The 15,738-nt window shown below is 46.7% G+C and overlaps 1 protein-coding gene across 3 annotated transcripts in view; it reads left to right on the forward strand.

Annotated features, from left to right (window-relative positions):
* The window catches only part of ppip5k1a (diphosphoinositol pentakisphosphate kinase 1a), a 47,281-nt gene extending 31,854 nt beyond the window's left edge, over positions 1-15,427 (forward strand). Inside the window, exons 26-30 of one of the 3 annotated variants that reach the window (XM_031569038.2) lie at positions 852-977; positions 3,945-4,007; positions 11,265-11,402; positions 11,839-11,952; positions 12,206-15,427. In XM_031569038.2, the coding sequence (XP_031424898.1) occupies positions 852-977; positions 3,945-4,007; positions 11,265-11,402; positions 11,839-11,952; positions 12,206-12,888 (1,124 nt within the window). In that variant the 3' untranslated portion in view covers positions 12,889-15,427. Of the gene's footprint in view, positions 1-851; positions 978-3,944; positions 4,008-8,784; positions 8,962-11,264; positions 11,403-11,838; positions 11,953-12,205 lie in introns of all 3 variants that reach the window. The other 2 variants (XM_031569039.2, XM_031569041.2) reach the window with 2 other exon arrangements.
* Positions 15,428-15,738: the final 311 nt, after the last annotated feature.

The following is a 15,738-nucleotide window of genomic DNA, read 5'->3' on the forward strand; positions in this document are numbered from 1 at the left end:
TCCTTTAAGGCCTTCCTGCATTTCAGAAAACAATTCAGTAAATTAGAAACATCATCATCCAATCATTTCACCCACTTTTATTTTTCATTTTTACAAATTGCTAGCTGGACCGTGTTGCCGGTCTAAATTAAGTTTAAATTGAATCTCAATCGAACCCCTCCACCGCAACCCCCACCTTTAGTTTAGTTGAGAGCCATGTCTCAGTGATCCAGTGTCATGATTTCAAATGGATCCTGGTCCTTCTCTTTCCCCTGAATCACCCAGCTCACACACACACACACACACACACACACACACACACACCTTACACACACACACACACCTTGCGCACACACACACACACACACACACACACACACCTTACACACACACACACCTTGCGCACACACACACACACACACACACACACATACATACACACATACATTCACACACACACACACACACACACACACACCCAGCACACACACACACACACACATACACCCAGCTCACACACACACACACACACACATACACCCAGCTCTCACACACACGCACTGCCCTCTCTTCTTGGAGAGTGTTTCTCACTGGCTCTAGTGTCACAGGTCCAACTCTGTGTGAGTCAGAGGCCTGTAACACTGCTATGAGTGTTGACTCATGCTAAGCTGACCCCTAAGCTTCCTACTGCCTTCCTGCTGCGGGGAAGGTAGCACAAGCTGGTGTCAGCTAGCGGTAGCTGTCCATAGCTGGTGTTATCTGATAGCCATATCCATACCTGCATTGTGTGGATAACTGCATGTGGTGTTGTGTGTGTGTGTGTCTGTGTGTGTGGTTGACACTAACCCCCTCCCCCCCCCCTCCCCCCACAGGCTCCCAGTGTGCGGGCCTGTTCAGCACCACCGTGCTGGGGGGCTCCTCTAGTGCCCCCAACCTGCAGGACTACGCGCGCACCCACCGCAAAAAATACTCCTCCGGAAGCTTGTCGTATAAAGACGGTACGTCGTCCTCTTTTTGTTCCTCTCTCTTTTTGTCGTCCTCTTTTTGTCTTTTAGCGCTCTCTTTGGCTCTCCTTGCTCACAGGACTGGACACTTACTTATGACAATCATCTGCAGTCACTACAAAGTAGCTACCAAGCAGAAAACAATAGACAGTACGTACATGGTCGAGAAAAGAATCTAACACAAACACCTTTCATTGCTTTTAATGGATATGAATGGCGAAACCGGAATGACAATGACATGACGGAGAACCCCGCTTTAGCTGTAACACTGATCTGATTTATTTATTTATTTGTATAAAGGTGCTCCAGTTACTTTTGTTAGTTGAGGACTGACGTGGCATTTCCATCATGCTGGACCCATAGCGCCCTTTTCAAATGCAATAGTGATGACATAGGTCGCTCCCCTGGGAGATAAAGGTTCCTTACATCCGGCAAAACACTAGTTCATCTCTGTGTGTTCATCCTGTCAGATTTATAGTGAGCATTTCTCTTTGTTGTGTGTGTGTGTGTGTGTGTGTGTGTGTGTGTGTGTGTCAATGTGTGTGTGTGTGTCAGTGTGTTGTTACTCGTTACTCAGTGAAATTTAGTTGTTGTGTGTCCTGCATGACATCAGCTTGCCTCAGTCGGTACAGGCTGGTATGCACCTCATGTTTACACACTCAAACTCAAATGTCATGATTTCCGGTGGGGATGTTGGCTAGAGTGATCCATGGATGTCACTGTCAGATGGGAAATGTAGTTTTTTTCCACTATTCCTCCACTCCCCCTCCTTAGTTGTACTTGCTATTCTGACACAAGGCTAAAGGTATAGGTAAGGTAGGGTGTATTTTAGAGGTTTACACACACATTTGCAGGGGTTTTGTGTGCAGTCTTAGTCAAAGTCTACATTATATGCAGATAACAATAAACAATAACAGTTTTGATTAGCACATACACATACACATTCAATTCAATTTTATTTATATAGCGCCCAAACAATACAAATTGCCTTTAAGTTGCTTTACAGAGCCCAGGGCCTGAAACTGTATACATACATCAGTGTATAATCACCATCAGTGTATAATCACCATCCTACTGTCAACACCATCTCTTTCCTTCAGGAACTTTTTCTCTTTTTTTTCTTTTGCCATTTTCAGTCCTGTTGTAATGACCATGTAGTCCACTGGGTGTCACTGTGTTGTCATGGAGTGTCAACCGACGTCTGTCTGCCATTTTCTCTCTCGTGTGCGTGCGTGCGTGTGTTGTGTTGTGTCTGGGGCTCTCCATAAGGAGCCCTTTGTGCAGTGTCCACTGTGTCTGGCTCACCCCTTGCTCATCCCATATCATGTGGTCACGCTGGACTTGCTCACTGCAGTCACACTTTTCCTCAGGCAGCAGCAGACTCTGACACACTCTCATCCGTGCTGTCGTCCGTTCCTTTTGTGCCATTTCTGTGTGTCTGTGTTGGTGGATTGATATACTAGTCATGTAGTCTTGGAATAACTGGCTTGGTATTAGACATGGAGAAAATGCTCCTGATACTAACAGTCCAGCCAGACAAAGGGAGAACGGAACAAGCATCCCAGACAGTGCGGGAGGGGTGGGGAGATGAGAGGAGAGAAAAAAAAGAGAAGAGGACTGTGGAGGGTCTTAGAGGCTTTAAATTGAAGTACTATGACGTTTTTATAAGACATTTCTTCAGGTTTTTTGTTTTTTTTCTCTGATTGTTTTGTCATCCAAAGCCTTATTTCATGTCTGTGTTTTTCACTGTCTTTGCCTTGGACAGAGCATACACCATTAAAGCCCCTGACAGCAATGAAAGCCCTTGATCAATGCTGTCCCTTAAGTATTACTTAAAGACTAACGACAATAGCCTGTCTTATTAACGAGGGAAGCTAATACTACTGTATATCTGATGCTGGAAAATCTATTTAAACTTAAAGGAGCAATATGTAGATTATTCTGACAAAAACAGTGTTTCCCAATATTTTTGTGCATTTTGGTAATATTGCTGCATTTGTATATTTTCATATTGCTGTGAAAAGCCTAAATGAAAGAAAGATACAGGATTATGACCTCCTTAACTTTCAATTCACATTATTATGGGAGGTTAAGCAGCATTCTTCCTCAAACTTTACATTTTATTTGAGTGTTAAAAAGTATCAGGCTGCTCAGGCTTCCTCTAGAAGCTCCCTGTAGACTGGTGGCCATTTTGTTTTAGTATTCCCTGGTGAGTTCCTCTGTCACTTGCTCCGTCCGCTAGACAATGACGGAACCAGAGGCCAGTCTCTCTCTCTCACACACACACACATGCGCGCGCGCACACAGACACACACACACACACACACACACAGCAGGCCTGCTGCACCGGCTTTGTTTTTTTTGTTTTTGTTTTTTTTGTTGTTGTTGTTTTTACTTCTCCAGTTGTTTGGGCGAGGGAACTGACACAGGTGACAGCTTGTCTGTCTTGTCTTCATAAAAGTACAAATCAGACAAAAGCAAAGCCCATGGCTGCTTTGTGGTGTGTGTGTCTGTCTGTCTGTGTGTGTTTCTGTATGTGTGTGCGTGTGCGTGTGTGTGTGTGAGGGCAAGAGCAAAAGTGAGAGAGACTGTGTGGGGGCGTGTGTGATATGCCCTTTCAGATCAAGTCAAGCCCGCTACCACAAACACTGTACCCTGACAAACCTTGACAACGTTGTCCTGGAGAAGCCTCATCTCCCATCACACCCCTTGTGTACAAGTCAAGCAGTATCTAGAGAGGAGGACTGGTCCGTCAGCCTATAACGTCCCCCTTCCCCACAGTCTTAAATGTCCCACCTGTAGCTGCTGCTGTACCTCTAGTTCCCAGTGCAGATAAGAGGAAGAGACAGATAGAGGAAGAGACAGATAGAGGTAGAGATGTGTTCATCCACTCCTCCCCTCTCGCTCTCTCTTTCTCGCTCTCATGATGGTAATGCCAGTGACCTCTTTTTATTTCCTCAGAGTTGTTGTGTATGCCGGCAGTAAAGCGATTTTCTGTGTCGTTTGCAAAGCATCCGACTAATGGTACGTCTGCTTCTTTCAAGTATATTTCCACTTCCTCTCCACTCCCCTTTGTCTTGCATGTCTGTGGAAGCACAAAGTGTCACTCTTAATTTTGTTTTCTTTTTGTTTTGGGAGGTTTTGTTTCTTTTTTTCGTTTGTTCAGTTTTTAACATGGTGCACAGCGGTGTGTCTCCTTCTCCTTTTTTTTCTCTCTTTTCTTTTTTCCCCCCACCTCAAGTTCCTTAAGTTTCTCAGTCTGTGGTTTGTCCCCATCTGCCTGGATACTTACAGTCTAACACCGCTGTCATGTCCTCTTCATAACCTGCGTTCAGAAAGTCACTCCCCACCCAGTGAAGTCATGTGTTACCAGTGGATGACTGCACCTGTGTTGTTTGTGCCGTTGTGTGTGTGACTGCGGGAATGGTATTGCACACGTTGACATTTGTCTTTAGAGGATGTGAGTCGACACCATAGGCAGCACGTACTTATTGTGTGAAAACAGCCTTTCCCTGTTGGCATGGCTCTTCACTGGAAGTGCCTCACTGGATGAGGAAAAACTCAGGACAAATCAGCCATCTTGAATCTGAGCTATTCAGATCAAGTGTTTTGTTTGTTTGTTTTGTTTTTGTTTTTGTTTTTGTTTTGTTTTTCTCCTCAAATTTTTGTCGCTGCCAGCAGGGAAAGCGTGTCATCGTGATTTGTTTGTGTTTGTGTTTGTGTGTGCTTGTCTCCTTGCCATGTGTGTTTATGTTTTGGTCTCGGGGGAATGAAACAGATGCATGTGAGGTCCCTTGTTGTTTGGATGTGTTGTGTAGTGTGTGTGCTTGCTGGTTCTGAATGAGGTCAGCGTTTGGGTTTTTCCTGAACCCTGTTTGGTTGACCAGGCTCCCGTGGTCGAGCGAGGAGCATCTGTGTAGAAAAGACGGACATGACCCACTGAAGCTGCCCCCGAGAAGAGCAGGGCGCTCAGACCACGAGCGTCTGTCAGAAGCAGTCAGCCATAAGTGGGGGGGATGAGCTAGCGGCGGTTAGCGCAGAAGTGCTACGTCCACGAGGGTTCACTTCTCCGAAACCAGAGCTGTGACAGAGACTGCTTGACCTGACATGACCAGACCAGACCAGGAAGAGTTTAATTTAATTAGGGTTTTTTTCCACAGCTATGTCAGAACAGAGATCTGTAAGTGCTTGGGTTTGTTCTGGGCAGTGCTTTCCTGTTGACCAGGATCGACCCATCATGCTCCAGTTCTTGATTTGAGTGATAGCCTTAGTCATGGCCCTCTACTCTGGCATGGCCTCGGACTGCTCTTAGTTTTCAACTTTTGGAATTAGCTCCCCCCCCCCCTCCCTTTAGTTTAGTTGGACCCAGTTTCAGGCATTAATTCATTTTATTGACTTAGAAAATGTAAAAAGGATGTGATTTACTTTCAGTGGGATGTTGAGCCGTTCGGTGTGTGGCTTTACACATGACACTTCACACGCTCCTCCACTGCGGTTCTTGTTCATCTCTGGCCGGATGTGCCAGACTCAGTGAGGGCGGGTTCAATGGTGCTTCAACCTCTTTGTGGCTCTTTTGATGTTTCGTGGCTGAAACTGCTACTAGAGCTGTTCCTTGAACTGGCAGGCCCTCCTGCAGTCTAGCTGTTGCCAACTCATTTTTGTTCAGAAAAAATGGAAGACTCCCATGCATTAAAAACCAACACCTGTCGTGGAATTAATCTCAGTTATGATGGTAAATATCAGAGAAATTGGTTCATAGAACATCTTTTATTTTTTATTTTATTAAAACCTTTTAGCATTTCAAGAAAGTATATACTTTCTCAACTAGAATATGTTTAACTATTGCATGTGAACAGCATCACTGTAGTTTCCACGTGTTGCATTGTGGATAATGTAGTTCTTTCCCTCTGAATGCTCTAGACTTCCCATTCGGTGTGGTGAAACCTGCATTCATTTTCATGTGTGCAGATCAACCTGCACAAGTTCATCACTGCATATGCATATCAGTATGCATACAGCCATGATGTACTCTCACGGTTATCTGTTGTGGTATAGTTTGGGGTGTCCACATAGTAGTGTGTGGATGAATGAGCATAAGAATATATCAGAATGAATAAACCAGATGACAATTAGCCAGTGTTATTGATTCATCTGAGATCTTAGAGGCAGTGTCTAAAAAGTGCCTACATTATTAAAAGATTCTGAATGACAAGTTATAATAATGTATTCATTACTTAAATCAGCTGCCAGATAAAAGCCCTTCAGTTTTGTCCGAGCCAGATTGTCAGCATTGGGACGCCCAGACTGACTTCAGTTGTTCAAAACAGTACCATGGACTGACTGGCCTTGATAGAGACTTCAGTCAGCTTATCACTCTTTCACAGTTAAGGAAGGCTTTGTGTGGCAGATGGATTTGTGTGACTGTGACTGTGACTGTGACTGTGAGTGTGTGTCTGTAAGTGTGTAAGTGTGTGTGTGTGTGTGTGTGTGTTTCAACGAGCTGCTGTATCTGAGGCACCAGGACTATTCTCTTCTTCCACACACTTAAGAATGCATTGCACACATCATACTGAGTCTGACACACACACACACACACACACACACACACACCTTGGAGCCTCGGAGAGTGTTTCTTATGTCCTTTCAGCCAATGTGCTGCTGTATTCATCGTTGACTTTTTCAGTACACACACACACACACACACACACACACACACTGTCTTTCTTATCAAATGTATCATGTCTATCTACACATATCTATCCATGTCGTTCTCTTTTGGTTAGGCGAGTGCATATACCTTGTGGAGCAGCTCTGTCAGGCTTGTATAACACTGCCTCCCCCGGCGTGCTCTGTTCTATGCCAAGTCAGTGTTCTACGCCCAGTCAGTGTTCTACGCCCAGTCTGTGTTCTACGCCCAGTCAAGAGTCTTACCTCAGAGCTGTTCTCCTTCATTTGTGTGGCAACACCAGTGGAACTGATTCAATTTGCCTACATGGCTGCCACATCTGTATAGCTGTATGCATTATCCAGCTCCTCTGGGGAGAAGAGTGAGCTGTCTGCGGACGGCAACATTGTGTGTTTAACAGCTCAAGCGAAGACAGCCAACAGAGGGCATGTCAAAAAGATTTGGGGGGGGGGGGGGGGGGGGGGGTCCAAAGAGATTCTTCTGAAGCTGATGGACAGATTGGTTTTGGAGCACCAGACTGCTGCTTTAAGAATAAGATACACATGCTGTTGGATTACATCCAAGGGATTTGTTTGTGCTGAAAAGCTGTCTTCAATATAGGGACGAGGGATGACGCCTATACCCCGGATAGGCCTTTACTGATGTGGTCCGCTTCAGGTAAAGATTGAACTGCAGCTTCGTCAGCCAGCCGAGGCGATTGTCAGATATCGGCTATGCAAAAATAAATAAATGGGATTTGTTGCATATGGCACATGAGCTACCTTGCAGTTCAGCTTATTTTCTTCCCGTTTGGAGAAAATGAGCTGTTTTCCTTTGTGCGGAAAATGCAAACAGATGCAGAAATTCAAAACTCAATGATTAGTCAGCATGTTGGCAGAACCTGCTTTGACTTTGGATGCATTCAATGACCTCACTCTACTAACACGCCGATTCTAAGGCTAGCATGCCTCAACCACAACTTCAAAGTGTGAGTTTGAGGGTAATAATATGATATTAATAATTGTAATATGCTAGTAATCATATGAATGGACATCTTCACAATAAAAAGTGGGTGAAATATAATTTAGTGTATTATTATAATATAATAATAGTTAGTGCATATTGTGTGTGTGTGTGTGTGTGTGTGTGTGTGTGTGTGCGCGTGTGTGCTTTTACCTAACATATCCTTCATAGGTTGTCGTTTCCTCCAGAGAAAGGCCATTAAACAGTGGTTTAATCCTATGGACAGAACACACACATATACACACATGCTACGTCGTGTGGTGCTTGGTAGGCTTTGGATGAAGCAGTTTGGCTATGGGTCCGTGCCGGCTGTTGGACTTGGAAGAGTGTGTGCCTCATTGTGTGTTGGACATTGCAGTGGAGTGCAGTTAAGTGGGTGTGTATGGTGTGGGGGTTGGATATTGGTGGTAAGATTGAGAAGGTGGAGTATCATTCTGTTAGTTTGTTTGTTAAGGGAGGCTAGAATAATACAATAGCATGGGCTTCTGAGGCTTCTACTTGTGCTCATTTGAATGGGAACAGAGAATGCGTTGGGATTGGGTTTGAGATTAGATTATGTAATCCTGGGTTGGGTTTGAGATTAAATTATGTAATCCTGGGTTGGGTTTGAGATTAGATTATGTAATCCTGGGTTGGGTTTTGACTCCAGACCCGGTACACCTCTCTCCTCTTCCATATTCTCCCTGTTTTTTCCTCTTCTCCCTCTTCTGCCTTTGTTTGTGTTTCCTCCCCCTCTCTCTCCTCTATCCTGCTCTCCTATCCTTGTCCCTTCACCCCTCCTTACTCCTCCACCTGTTCTCCTCTGCCCCCCCCCCTCTCATCCCTCTCTCTCTCCTGCTATCCTTTCTGCTTCTTCCTTGTTTGGCCTCCTGCTTTTTTTCTCCCTTCTGTCCTTTTGCCCTGCGGCCTTCTCCCGTGGTTTATTTTTCCTCCCTTTCCTCTCCTCCTCTTTTCTCCTCCTCTCCTCTTCCTCTTCCTCCTCATCTTCCTCCTCTCCTCTCCTCCCCTTTCCTCCTCCTCCCATCTCCTCCTCTCCTCTCACTCCTCATTCTTCCTCCTCCTCTTCCTCCTTCCTCCTCCTCCTCTTCCTTCTCCTGCTCTCTTGTCTCCCAGAGCCTCTGGAGCAGCACGTTGCCCAGCTGCTGCGCCGCTTCTCCACCGACCCATGTGGGGGCCTCCCCCTGTGCCTGGATGCAGGGTTGGCCCACCACCTCCAGCAGTGCTCCTACCACCTGCGCCTCTTCAGAAACTGGCTCATCTCTGGCCAGCACCCCCTAGAGTACCTCTACGGTCAGACGACCCCCGACCCTAACCCCCCCCAAACCTCTCAAAGCTGCCTTAGCTCCGCCATCATTGGTGGAGATCGCCTCCGCTGCTGCTGTTGTTACTCAAAGCATGCACGCTTCAGGCTACATGCATCTCTGGGAGTTGAAACGCCCTTCTACTGGAGTGCGCTTGTGTGTGAGTGCGTGTGTGTGAGTGCGTGTTTGTGAGTGCGTGTGTGTGAGTGCGTGTGCGCGTGTGTGTTTGTGTTTGTGTGTGTGTGTGTGTGTTTTGTGATAATGCAACCACTGCGTTTTAACCCATTTTGAGTGGTGCTGTGCTCTGTAAATGACCCAGATGAGATGTCAGCCATTTGAAAACAACAGACACATTTGAGAGCTCTCATGTTCCTGCCACTCAGGGCTTTGGGTGGGAATACGAGACGGCACAACAGTCAAACGGCAGCTGCATATCATTGACATTCTATCTTTGGCCTCGTCGCTCAGAAACACAGATGTGTGCTCGAACTTTGCCTGAAACAACAACGAGTTCTGCATGTTTGTCTTGGGATTTCAGTAATCAAAAAAAGAGAGGCAGAAAGAGGACAGACAAGCACGTCCTGATTTCGGGATTGTGAACAGCTGTGATGTCAGCGGTGGCCTCAGCGGCTTCAGACTGAGACACCAGCTGCGGTATGAGAGATGTGATAATCTCCATGGAGAAGTATCGATACATCTGCAGCTCAGGAAGGAAGGTTTTTGGAGCTCTGATCGCACACACACACACACACACACACACACACCTAGTGCCACAGTGATATCTCTGCGTGGCATAATGCTTTCAAACTCCATTTGGACTCAGACCCAGTGTAATTATCCGTCTAGCTCCTCCTATGATAAGAGGCCGACTGCAGTCCCAAAAAGAGATTGAGATAAGAGATTACCTCGCGGAGGTTAATTAAAATGGCTTTCGGTAGAGAATTGCGCTGTTAAGGACTGTTATGAAATTACGGAGTCTGCGTCAGATGTAGTAAATCCCTCAAAATGGAGCGGAAGCTGTTGGCCGGCCGACACCGGACCAAGGATATATATATATACCAGAAACCTTTTTGCCAGCCAGTGATTTAATGCCGCTTGTGTAGATGATATTTGGTGTTTAAAACGATTTAAAATGTTTTTCCTCAGCATTTCGTCTGGTCGAGTTCTTGGTATGACGAGGTGTAGCATGTGGGTACCCTACATGTGGAGAGACCGTTCTGTTGCACCATGCTTTGGCACATTCTAAAGTATTTAGCCCTGCATCCCAATGGAACATATTTTAGTATTGTACAAGACAATAGCAGAGAGGACCACCCACACCGCTGGTTTGAGATGGCATGCCCACCGGCGCTGTGAGTGCTTGGGCTATGGCCTTAGCTCATCATGCCCACCGGCGCAGCGAGTGCTTGGCTATGGCCTCAGCTCATCATGCAGCACCTCTTCAGGCAGCAAGTGGGAGCTAAGTGCAGCTGCCGACGGGCGCACTGACTGGTTGACATGGAAACCGTCTGAACTCATTGCCCTTAGTTGTGTCTGTGGGGACTTCCAGCTGCCTGAGACACACTGACAGGTAGACTGACACCATCACACACACACACACACACACACATTCTGTAGGTGCTTTTGCTGTTGGAGAAAGACCAGGTGTATCATAAAGATGAGAGAGACTTTGGTCAAAGGTTTTACTGAAGTAACCGGTTCGCTAGATTTCACGTTTATAGATTTCACATTTCTGGATTCCCGAGTTCTAGAGTCTAGATTTGGCATGTGTCTCTGCTTGTCAAGGTTTTAACAAGTGTGTGGTTTGAACTCTTTAACATTCTGTGGGTTTGTGTGTGGTAAAGTCACCTGGTGGACCTGTGGAATCTGTGTGCGTGTGTCTTTGTGTGTCTGTACTCCTCTGCTGATACTTGGCTTGAATTGGCATTGCAGTGTGTGAGTGTTGTAGACCTGGGGAAAGACAGCTGTTTGTGTTACACTAACCTTATTGGTTACTGGGACTGAACTCTGTGTGTCTGTGTGTCTGTGTGTGTGTGTGTGTGTGTGTGTGTGGCTGTGTGTGTGCATATGTGCCTACCTACTGTCATGGTGCTGGGTGTACTCAACTGAGCTACCTACCCACTGTTTGGTGTATGTGTGTATATGTGCATGTATATGTGTGTACACTCTGCTTTTTGGGAGTGTTTGTGTGTGTGTGTGTGTGTGTGTGTGTGTGTGTGTGTGTGTGTGTGTGTGTGTGTTTGTGAATTTACCATGTCCGATTGTGACGTGAAGCGTTGACGTTCTCTGCAGGTTTTGAAGGCTGCTCTATGGTGCCCTCTATCTACCCTCTGGAGACGCTGCACAACTCACTCTCACTCAAACAGGTGGACGAGTTTCTCACCGCAGTGTGTGAGAGTGCTGGATACTCACATGCCAGAACCACCAGAGGTACACACACATCACGTTTCCTCACACACACACACACACACACACACACACACACACAACCATCACTCCTCCTCACACACTCACACACACACACACACACACACACAACCATCACTCCTCCTCACACACACACACTCACACACACACACACACACACACACCTATCACTGCTCAACCCCCCCCCCCCACACACACACACACACATATACACACTCATCACCCCTCCTCACTCACACACTCACATATTACTCCTCCTCACTCACACACATTCACTCACACACACACACTCACACACACACACTGTATTACACACTCTTTCTGAAGCACTGAGGCCCTAGTGTTGAGGCTGAGGCTGAATGCTAGCGTGACAGATGTGTGAAGGTTGTTGCTGGACTGACCCGGCGTGTCTCCCCGTGTGTGTGTGTGTTTCCTGAAGCTCTGTCGGCCATGTTTGATGTTAGCCAACAGCCAAACGTGGACTCCTACATTCCCCAGCGCGTGCTCTCCTCCTCCGTGTCGCTACGGCAACGCTCCGACAGGCCTCCATGGTGTGAGTACTCAAATGCGGTCCCACACACCGTGGCACACTCACAATCTACTCCCAAATCCAAATCCTGCACTGTTTTATTTAGGGATTGGGGTTTCATTCTGTGTGTCTGTCTGTGTGTGTTTATGATTGTGTGTTGCTTTTTCATTTGTCGTTGAGTGTGTGTTTTTTATGTGTGTGTTTTGTGTGTGTGTGTGCATACACACTCATGCGTGCTGTTTGCTCCGTGTGTGTGTGTGTGTGTGTGTGTTTACAGACAGCAGCGGCCCCTCCAGCACCGTATCCAGTGCGGGCCCGTCCTCGCCCACCACGGCCGACACGTCGCCCCGCTTCAGCTTCAGCGAGAAGACCCCCCTGACCCCCCAGAGCAGCGAGGAGGCCCACTCCGCCCAGCAAAGCCTCCACAACCCCCCCACCAGCCCCCCCACACACCCCATCAGTGTCGGGGGCGTCCCGGAGGATCACTCTCCCTCGGAGGGCCCGGCGGAGAAGGGGGAGGGTGGGGTTTGGGCCGGGGCAGACGTGGGTGGCGATGGAGCTACCAAACATCCCAGAGAGGAGGAACCGTCAGACGAAAACACAGCCGACGAGCAAGATGTGAAGCCAGCAAAGGAACCGAAGGAGGACCGGGAGGCGCTGGAGGAGGAGGAGGAGGAGGAAGAGGGCGCCGCGCTGAGCCCCGGGCTGCCGTGCCCGTCCCTGCTGGGGCTGGTGCGTGGGGAACCCCTGTGCTCGGTGCCGGGCTCGCTGCCGGTGCTGCTGGAGCTGAGGGAGAGCAGCTCCGAGGCGGAGACGCCCCTCTCGCCCGACGAGCAGGAGTTCTTCGACACGCAGGAGGCGATGGAGGAGCCCTGGAGGAGCAGCCCCACGCCCGTCGCCCTGCCGCACCCCGGCACCCCGCTGGAGGTGGGGGGGGCTCCCCACGTGCCTGAACCCTGAACCAGAGGGGACGAAAGGGACGGACAGATAGATAGATAGGAAGAGAAAGAAAGTCAGAAGACGGGAGAAGAGTGACAAACATGAGGAAAAGACGATAGCTCCATGTCACACAAACAAAAGGCTGGAGATGAGGAAGAGTGAGGAAAGAAGGAATTGGGAAAAAAAAGAAGTGCGGAGGAGAGGAAAAGATGAACATGCGTGGAGCCTCTGCGTGTCTAAAGACAAATAGACAGACTGTTTTAGGCATCCATCCATCCATCCACCCTTCCTCTCCCCAGCGTGTGCTCTTTTAGTGCTGTGTCCAGAGCCGGTAGTCTTGTGTCTCAGTGTCCAGCCTCTCAAGTTGCTTCAAAGTGAAGTCCTGTGCCCTTTGTGACATCACACCTGTCTCCATAGCAACAGCAACATTGAAGGTCACCCCCAGACATGTGTTGTGATGTGACTTATAAGGAAGGGGGGACTGTGTCGAGCTTATGTTGGAAGGGTCGTTCAAGGACCTAAGTGAAGAACTTGGTTATTCCCTTTCAGTGGGAATCAAAGTGGACTGCCATCGCTTCTGAAGTGTACGAGTGACATTTAGACACAGAGCCGCTTGATTAAATCAGCCCCTGGGTACATGAACAAAGAATTCTCTCTCTTCTGTTGAGGTGTTTGCCCGCCGCTTGTCGGCGAGGAAGGTCCAGACGCTTGGTTGACCAAAACTAAAACAAAAATGGCCACCTGTTGTGATCGCCCTGCTTTTCAGAGAGTGTTCTCTTACTCCAAGGAAGTATGTTCTCTTACTCCATGGTGCACCAGAAAAAACCCAGCAGATTTGGTCAAGAGAGCGAGAGCTGTGAAATGCAGAGTCCCATCCCCCCCCTCTCCTCTCCTCTCCTCTCACTGACTGACCTGTGTGCAGCTGACCATGCTCTGACTAGTGCCATTGCAAATGTTCTCCCCTACGCTCGCCCCGCCTCTGGACCGGCATGCAACTGACATTTTGCCTTTTATTCCTGTGTGTTTGTGTGTGTGTGTGTGTGTGTGTGTGTGTGTGTGTGTGTGTGTGTGTGTGTGTGTGTGTGTGTGTGTTCCTGTCGGGTTTGTTTTTGTGTCAGGTGTGCTTCAGTAGCTTCACAGGAGGCTGGAAATGCCCCCACCCCCACCCCCACCCCCAGATATAGCGCCAGCAGGGTAGAGGAGCTCTAGCCGTGCACCGTCTCTGTCTTTATCTTTCTCTCTGCCACAGCTGGCCTTGCCCTCCGCTAGAGGAGTGTGCTTCACTCGCTCAATCACTGCCAGTCTCTGCCAGGCACACATTTGAAGCTTAAACACACACACACCCCCCCACACACATACACACACTCTCTCTCACAGACTTGCAAATTCTCTCTCATACAGACACACACACACTTTTGTGTGCTCTCTCTCTCTCTCTCACTCACACACACACACACACACTGACATACACACACTCTCTCTTACAGACACACACACACACACACACACACACTCATACAACATTTAGTACTGCTTCTGCCAAAGTCTCTTCTGCCTTGCCCACCATCAAAGCTTATAAAAAATCATTTTTGCAAATGATGTATAAAAACGATGCACACACACACACATATATATAAATATATATATATATAAATATATAATGAGAGAGATGGATGAATTTATCAGAAGTTAATATGTTTAGATTTACAGTATTTATCTGCAAATGTAAATTGATATTTTTAATGTTGAGAGACAACAAATGAGATACTGTTGCAGTTTGACCCCGTGCTGTATCTGGTTTCTATTTTTGTAAATTAACAAACCACACTTTTGAAGGGGCAGTGTACTCATGACTTTTTTTTTATCACCAGTCACCAAATCCAGACTTGCTTTCTGAGGTGCTCCTGTGCGATCGATGCTCCATGAGATTACTGTTCTAATGAGATTCCGTGCGTGTTTTTGCGTTATTTGGAAGGGTTGTGTTTAATTGTGTCTTTTTTTCTTTTAGCTTATGTAAAGTCGTAGAAGTGAAAATAAAATGTGTTACTCCAACAATAGGACAGAGATACTGCTGCTAAACAGCTAACACTGTAAATCGACAACAACAAGAGCATCACTGCCCATGGGCACACACAGATGAAAGCCATTTGAGAAAAGAAAACTCATAAAATAGAATGTGTACGTCATTAAAAATTAAATGTTATCTTTAGACAGCATTGGTACCCTGTATTGGTGGAAATATCTGTGTATCCATTCCTGTAAAGAATCCACTGTTGGTTCATAACTTGAACAGAGACACATCTGAGGACATTTCAATTTAAATCAAAAACCGTTTGAATGACTAGATTGAGCAGGTTTAAGGTAAAACTTCATCATTCAATCTTCTTTGTGGCCCAAGTGAATCATAATAAGCACTATTAATAAAAAAAGGCACATTTTATTTTTATCTCTGAGAGATCCTCCACTCAAAGGTGCAACAGTACCTACGGTCTTTAGGCTGTTAGTTTGAATTGGTGCAATGATTGATTTGGATGTTTCAATAAAAAAAATGCTTTGTCTATACCAGGCTTTTCTTTTTCTTGTGGGTGAGTGTGTGTGTCTGCATGTCTGAGCTGTCAAAAGGCTTGTGTTTGAGTGTGTACATTTATTGTGTGAAAAAGTATGAAAGTATCAAAAAAAGCTTTATTGGAGAAGAGCTTTGCTGATTGATTGGAAGGCTTGTTAGTGATCCACATTAACAGCATATCATGCTTTATCTGAAGATGTAATAGGCAACAGTGCTGTTGAAAAAATAAACATAAGAAAATACATTTTATGTACATCTTCATAAGAACTATTCTCAATATTCATGTTCAGGGTGTATGCTTTTTC

The sequence above is a fragment of the Clupea harengus genome, chromosome 6, assembly GCF_900700415.2.
Source record: "Clupea harengus chromosome 6, Ch_v2.0.2, whole genome shotgun sequence".
In the NCBI taxonomy this organism is placed as follows: domain Eukaryota; kingdom Metazoa; phylum Chordata; class Actinopteri; order Clupeiformes; family Clupeidae; genus Clupea; species Clupea harengus.